Here is a 7,772-nt window from a genome sequence, read left to right on the forward strand (position 1 = left end):
TTCATTTTACAAACAGTCATATTTAGTTAAAATAAAACCAATCAAATGAAGTTTAATTTTCTATCTTTAATAGTTTGCATTTCTGAAACAATGTGTTGAATACCAAAGTTTTAACCTTCCCAAAAACAGACTAAACTGAAAATCTGAGTAAAATTAAATACAAACTGAATTAGAATGAAGGAATAAATGGTCAATGAAACGAATAAACCTTTTAGTCAAAAGATTCATGGCATGGTACCTTTTCTGCAATGTCGAACTGGCCATTACAAACTAAAAGTGGAAAGATATTTGATTATAATGTAATGAAAAGCTTCTTCTGGTTTCTCAGATAAGGATTTGGAGCACTTGCACACTGTCCCCATCAAATAAATGACAAATAATATCTATATATGTGACCCTGGACCATAAAACCATTCTTAAGTGGCACAAAATATTTGTAGTCAGCAATAGCCAATAATACAATGTATGGGTTAAAATGATAATTTTTTCTTTTATGCCAAAAATCATTCGGATATTAACTAAAGATCATGTTCCTTTAATATATTCTGTAAATGTCCAACTGTAAATATATTAAAACTTAATTTTTATTAGTAATATGCATCGCTAAGAAGTTCATTTGGACAAAAGTGATTTTCTCAATTGATTAGATTTTTTGCACCCTCGTTGAATCTCAACCAAATATTACACCATACATCAGTGGAAAGCTTATTTATTCAGCTTTCATATGATGTAGAAATCTCAATTTAAAAAAAAGACCCTTATGACTGGTTTTGTGGTCCAGGGTTACAAATGTGATAAACTAAACCAGCTGCATAATATCGCATTTAAATACCAGTTTATACTTCAGAGATTTAATTTATGGTGGAGTATGCTAAAGTGCTGGCTCAACTTACCCCAGAGCATTTGGCTCACTTTGCCCCATAGCTGGCATGTTGGGAGAAAAAAAAAAAAAAAAAAATTCCTAGCTTACCAATTCAGACTAACATTTAGCTAAATGATTTGCATGGTTTTATACATTGATATGCATCAGAAGTATTTTAGATTGTATTGATGTAGCCATTATATCTCTTATGCTGAAATTTTACTTTGACAAGCTAAAAACACTTTTTAAGAGTAAATGGGCGCCTTCCACTCTTCCCATGTGTTTCTCCTTTTAACTGTCTGGCAGAAATGATGCATGACTCCAAAACACGTTGGTCACATGACAACTTACCCACTGACTCAACTTACCCCAATCTCCCCTATATTATACAAGTGCAGAAAAACAGACAACCGGCAGACAACCCATCCAGTCTTAACATATGAAATTTAATCTTTTTTTATTGACATTAAGGAAACACAGAAGCTTTGAATAGGTTACATCTGGACAAATGTAAATAAAAATGAAAGCTGTAGTGTTTCTTAAGTTAAATTATGTTAGTCTCAGTGTCCTTGATATGGCCATTTATATTTGTTTCCATCAGTGGAGCTGAATCTCTCTGGCAAATGTAAATGCAAATACAACAGCTAGCACTACAAAAGGATGATCGCGGTGAGATTTAATTTCATCCAGGATCATTTTAGCCTGTCTTTAATGTGTCAGGGGTATATATACACACACCGAAAGATCTCCTGGTGTGTTTTGGAGGTGTCCTGACTCTAAGAATATGTATGCTAAGCCGTACTCATTTTGGTCCAGAATTAAACATAAATGGAGTTTTCCTCGAAACTCAACAGAAACAGAAACGATAAAGCTCCAATATAAGTAAAAATGGCCATTTTGTATCTGCTTTAACACATAACAAAACACATTTAATATGGCCTCAAACCTGCAAGAATAGTAAGCTATGAATCTTTTATTCAGTTCATGATTAAGAATTAAGAGCAGGTTCGGGCTGGTTAAAATACAGTAGAATCTACTTTTCACAGGGAAATGAGAATGCTTTTCAACATTTTAAACATTAAAAAGTGCACATTATGCTTTTTTGTCATTTTACCTATCACCATTTCTATTTTCTTGCACCATCCTTGAGTTTAACATTCTGCCGTTCACCACAGTGGCCTTCGATCCCCAAAGAGTCTCTTACCCAATCTCCATCTGGTCCCTTAGGGCCCAGTCAAACTGGTGCCACAGTCTAATCTTAGTTTTTTTTTCTCATTTGTAAGTCAACACCAGGGCTTACCTGTGGCTAGGGCGAGTCGGGTCTCTGGTACACACTCAAACGACATAGGATGAGGACACCAAGGTGTTGTACACGCAGTGGAAACCTTCCTATCCCAGCAGTTGTTGCACAAAGTCTCTTTCTGTTTGTGTGGCGAGGAGCTCAGTTGAGCTGGATTTGCAGGTCCTCACCGTACTTGCGCAGATATTTGTCGTGGTTGTGGCTGACGGACCAGAGAGGGGGTAAATGACGGGGCTGCATGCTGGTCAGGAAGTGTTGTCGCCAGCAGCGCTCCAGTTCCATCAGGCCACACAGACCACGCTCGGCAAACGCCTGCACTACCTTCAGTCCATGTGGCACGTAGCTCTCGTTAAAGATCCTGCAAAGGTAGAAAAATAGATGTGACCCTGAACCACAAAACCAGTCGTAAGGGGCAATTTTTTGAAAGCTAAATGTTGTGTGAATAGGACAATATTTGGCCAAGATACAACTATTTAAAAATCTGGAATCTGAGGGTACAAAAAATCTGAATGTTGAGAAAATCGCCTTTAAAGTTGTCTAAATTAGGTTCTTAGCAATGCATATTACTAATCAAAAAATAAGTATTTATATATTTATGGTAGGACATTTACAAAATATGTGACCCTGGACCACAAAACCAGTCTTAAGTCGCTGGGGTATATTTGTAGCAATAGCCAAAAATACATTGCATGGGTCAAAATTTTAGATTTTTCTTTTATGCCAAAAATCATTAGGAAATTAAGTAAAGATCATGTTCCATGAAGATTTTTTGTGAAATTCCTACTGTAAATATATCAAAATGTAATTTTTGATTTGTAAAATGCATTAAGAACCTAATTTGGACAATTTTAAAGGTGATTTTCTCAGTATTTTGATTTTTTTGCATCCTCAGATTCCTGATTTTCAAATAGATGTATCACGGCCGAATATTGTTCTATCCTAACAAACTATGCATCAATAGAAAGCTTATTTATTGAGCTGTCATATGATGTATAAATCTCAGTTTTGTAAAATTTTACCTTATGACTGGTTTTGTGGTCCAGGGTCACATATTCATGGAACAGAATCTTTACTTAATATCCTAATGATTTTTGGCATAAAAGAAAAAAACTATAATTTTGACTCAAATATTTTTGGCTATTGTTACAAATATACCCATGTTACTTGATTTTGTGGTCCAGGGTCATAAATGTTTTTTTTAAAGAAGTCTCTTCTGCTCACCAAGCCTGCATTTATTTGATCCAAAGTGCAGAAAAGTGCCAAAAATGTTGAAATATTCCTACTATTTAAAATAACTCTTTTCTAGTTGAATACATTTTAATATGTAATTTATTACTGTGATTTCAAATGTGAATTTTTAGCATCATAATTCAGAAATCATTCTACTATTCGGGTTTAATACTCAAAAAACATGTATTTTTTCAGGGTTTCTCTGATGAATAGAAAGTTCGGAAGAACAGCATTTATCTGAAATAGAAATCTTTTGTAACATTATAAATGTATTTATCACGTTTGATCAATTAGAAGCATCTTTGATGAATAAAAGTATTAATTTCTAGAATTTTTTAATTTCAAAATATTTTACTTCAGATAAATACTGATCTTTGGATCTTTCTATTCAAAGAATCCTGAAAAAAGTACTTAACGTTAAATACTGTTGATAATAATGTTTCTTGAACAGCAAATCAGAATATTAGAATGATTTCTGAAGGATCATGTGACACTACAGACTGGAGTAATGATGCTGAAAATTCAGCTTTGATCACAGGGATAAATTACATTTTAAAATATATTTGAATAGAAAGCAGCTATTTTAAACAGTAAAAATATTTTTAAATTTTACTGTTTTGTTGTACTTTTGATCAAATAAATGCAGGCTTGGTGAGCAGAAAAAACTTCTTAAAAAAAAAACTTTTGACTGGTAGTTACACCTGTGCAGTGCAACAATGGATATTGTTTATACTGATTTCATTTGATTGGAAACAGTATCTGATATATTTACTTGAAATGAATTACCAAATGTAAGAATTCGGCATAAAAGATATTAGAAGCCATATTACATTAATCTAATAAGGTTAAAAATAAACTGCCCCTTATAAAAGGTAAACATCCCCTGCACATTTAAGGTGGCAAATATTGGCTATTAATGACAAACTGAAGTAGTCTACATGGCAGTGTTTTTCTCATGACGAGATAAAAATAGCTCTTTGATAACTAAAACATGACGAGACGTGTGTGAGTTTTCGTTGACGAGACGAGAATAGACGAAAATGTTAGTGGGTGGTCCGTTAGACGTTTAAAATGCATGACATTTCTGCTTATTGTGCATGCCAATTAAAACCGAAAAAGTATCTGCCGCTATGGCAAGCCATTTTAGCATTAAATACTCTTTGCCATACTAGTATGGCAAGCCGTTTTAGCATTCTATCCTTGTTTGGTTACGCTCAACACGTCACGTTGTCACTCAGACAGACAGACGATTAACCCTGATGGCGGCAGTTTGCACACAGGGTGGTCGCAAACGGTGAGAGGACCTATGGGTGCATTTCAAATATATGTCTTATGTCTAAAACCATTCCTTCATTATTGTAATTATTGGTGAAAATAGTAGATCCGGAAGCTCACAATGTGTTGAACTATAGATCTGCTATTTTCACAACTTATAAGTGACACTACCCAACAGCAAAATACTTACTGACCTACATTAATTTGTTAAAAGACTACTTTTTCCCCTTTTTTTGACTAAAACCTTTTTGACTTTTCTTCGACTAAAATTGGACTAAAACTATCACATATAGAAGTGACTAAAATTTGACTGAAACTAATAAGCATTTTAGTCCAAAAGACTAAGACTAAATCTAAGATGGTTGTCAAAAACAACACTGTCACATGGGTGGTTTCGGTCAAAACAAGCTACCTGGTTTCCAGCGCAGCAGCTTTCTGAAGCACATCTTGCGTGACCTCCTGCTGTCCGTCACAGAAGAAGCTCTGGATGACTGACAGGAGCTCCTCCTTTCTGGACTGGGGCATCCCGTCGCTGGCGCTGAGGAGAGCTCGTGCGGCCGATCGCACTCGTCGACGGTCTGCATCCTCGAGCAGCCGAATGCCCTCCTCGCAGCCCTGCGGAGCAGAGTATTCCTCGGCCAGCTGCTGCTTCAGGACCCCATCGTGCACGTTTGAGGCCGCGTGACAGGACGTGCAAAGCAACAGGATGTCGTGCGAATTGTGGTCCTTCATCTCAGCCGGGAAGTGGCGCCTGTATTCGTGCGGGACAATGTTCTTCCTAGGTGAACATGGAAAAACAGTAGTTAGAATTACTTTTTTTTCCCACTTTGTAAATAAACTTGTGCGTTCAAAAAAAAAAAAAAAAGTTACACATGGGTGCAAAATGTCCAAAAACTGTCATAAAAATATGATTTAATCATTTTTTCCCCACTTTCACTGATGTTGATTTTTTTAACCAGCATCTGTTCTATCCATAGATACCAAACATTCATTAATTTTCTGAATTGTAACCCTTTAAATGCTGGATTGTTTGCGTAATGCAACAGGTGTTTTTTTTATATATAAAAAAATTAAAAACAGCAGTAATTTCCATATACTAAATGCTGAACATATTTTTTTCTTTGCTTAGTAGATTCTTGGGTGTGTCAGTGAAGAACAACAACATTCATTTTGAGGCATTTATATTTTTATGTAGTGTTAGACTTAAAAAAAAAAAAAAAAAAAATATGTATATGCCAAATTTGGAAAAATGGCACAATCTAGTAAAAAAAAAAAAGAAAAAAAAAAAAAAAAAAAGGTAAAAATGTAAAATCTGAAGCCTTGCTGATAGAATAAATGCCTATTAGCAAATATTGCATCATTTTATAGTCAAATGGTCCGGGGTTAAAAAATTGCAGTTTTAATGGGTTTCAATGTGGACATTTTTGTCCTTAATGTCCTGAGTGTGAGTATTTTTTGTACGTAAGGTAAAATTGATTTTTCTGAAGGAAATGGTGAAATATTCAAATTTCAATATAAATAAATACCTGTGCCAAAATTTATGCAGTTGGCATTAACACAGGCACACTTCTAACAAAAAACAAAACTGAAATGGACAAAAATGTCCATAAGGTCGCACAAGGGTTAAGAAATTAAAGAAAGAATGAGACGAACCTGATGTAAGAGTCGGCTTTTCCGCACACCACACACACGTTCTCTTTGGCTGTGAGGTAGTAGTCTTTTTGGGAGTCTGGACGGCCCGACGGCTCAAACAGCAGCCGGACAATGAAGGGACTGTCACTGACCAATTCTGAGATTAAATCATGTACAGATCATATTTTACTTGCAGTTTTATTACACATACATAAGTTAATTCAACCCTCTGATTGGTCAATTCATCACTCTAATACAGCCGTCTTTTCACTTTAGGGTTCATACAGATATTGTAAAATGTAATTCCAGGACTTTCAAGAGCTTTAAGCACTACTTTTTTAATTTTCAAGGACTTCAGAGATCTCACTTATTAAACAATGTCTTCCATTTTAAATTCTAAAAAAAAAGAAAAAGATAAATGGCAAAAATAAAGTGAAACACATGCAAATTATTACTACTAAAGTATTACAAAGTATACTACACTTTCACTATTGTAAAACCAGTGTTAATTTTCTTAAGGGGTGGTTTGCATGCGTGTATACTTTCTCTTTTCTTTTCTCTTCTTTTCTTTTTTTATTACTGTACTGCATTAATGGTTTGATATTTTCTACTGTTTGAGAAAAAAAAAAAGAGAAGAAAAAAATATTTATGAAATGTAAGAGCATGAGGTGGAACTTCCTAATGTTGTATTGTTTTTTTTTTAATAAGTGGTGGGTAATGGCTGCTTCTTAACCAGTTTGAAAGTGTGACAATCGTATTTTGCATGTCAGGACATTTGCCTTCAACTCTTCAATAAAAAAAAAAAAAAAAAAAGTCTTGTCAGTATTTTTATTATGTAGTAACCTTTTCATAAGCAGCGTATAAAACTAGAAAAAGACTTATGTCCTTATCCACCTTATTTTTCCTGTAAGAGTGAGTGTAGCTATGTGTAAATTTTACAGGTCTGGCTTCCGGTCTCATCTGCGTCCAGCTATTTGTAGCTTTACAAACAGCTCATTTTGCAGCTTTTTATATTGCAAATTGGTGTGTCTTACCATGTTATTTTAACGTATTACCTTAATTATGAACACACTGGTTTGTAGTTCTTTTTCTTCTCGTTATCGTCTTATAGCAGCTAATAAACCGAAAGTCTTGTCCATAGGCTTACTTCCGCGCTGAAAAATGTCATAAAACCCATGTAAAAACATTAAAAAAAAAATTATATTTCTGCACTGTTATTTTAGTATCTCTGACAGACTATTATAGTTTGATAATATTTTAATTAGATTCTATTTTTTAATAGCTGCTAATTACATTTATATTTGGGTTTTTAATTTTAATTTAAGTTTATATTCTTATTTTAATTTATTTAGCGCTGTCATTTTTAATGTTTTTTTTGCCACAGTTTTCATCTTTATTTCAGATTTTCATTTTGTTAGTAAAATAAGCTATACTTAAAACTGAGATGTTGCCAATTACATAAAAAAGTTGTTT

The 7,772-nt window shown here is 34.1% G+C and overlaps 1 protein-coding gene across 1 annotated transcript in view; it reads right to left on the minus strand.

Moving 5' to 3' along the window:
* Nucleotides 1–1,302: 1,302 nt before the first annotated feature.
* The window catches only part of exd2 (exonuclease 3'-5' domain containing 2), a 15,226-nt gene continuing 8,756 nt past the window's right edge, over nucleotides 1,303–7,772 (minus strand). Inside the window, exons 6-9 of the mRNA XM_073842565.1 lie at nucleotides 7,447–7,453; nucleotides 6,321–6,456; nucleotides 5,080–5,445; nucleotides 1,303–2,520 (exon numbers count right to left, since the gene is read on the minus strand). Of these exons, the coding sequence (XP_073698666.1) occupies nucleotides 2,304–2,520; nucleotides 5,080–5,445; nucleotides 6,321–6,456; nucleotides 7,447–7,453 (726 nt within the window). The 3' untranslated portion in view covers nucleotides 1,303–2,303. The remainder of the gene's footprint in view (nucleotides 2,521–5,079; nucleotides 5,446–6,320; nucleotides 6,457–7,446; nucleotides 7,454–7,772) is intronic.

This window comes from Garra rufa, chromosome 6, assembly GCF_049309525.1.
Source record: "Garra rufa chromosome 6, GarRuf1.0, whole genome shotgun sequence".
In the NCBI taxonomy this organism is placed as follows: Eukaryota; Metazoa; Chordata; class Actinopteri; order Cypriniformes; family Cyprinidae; genus Garra; species Garra rufa.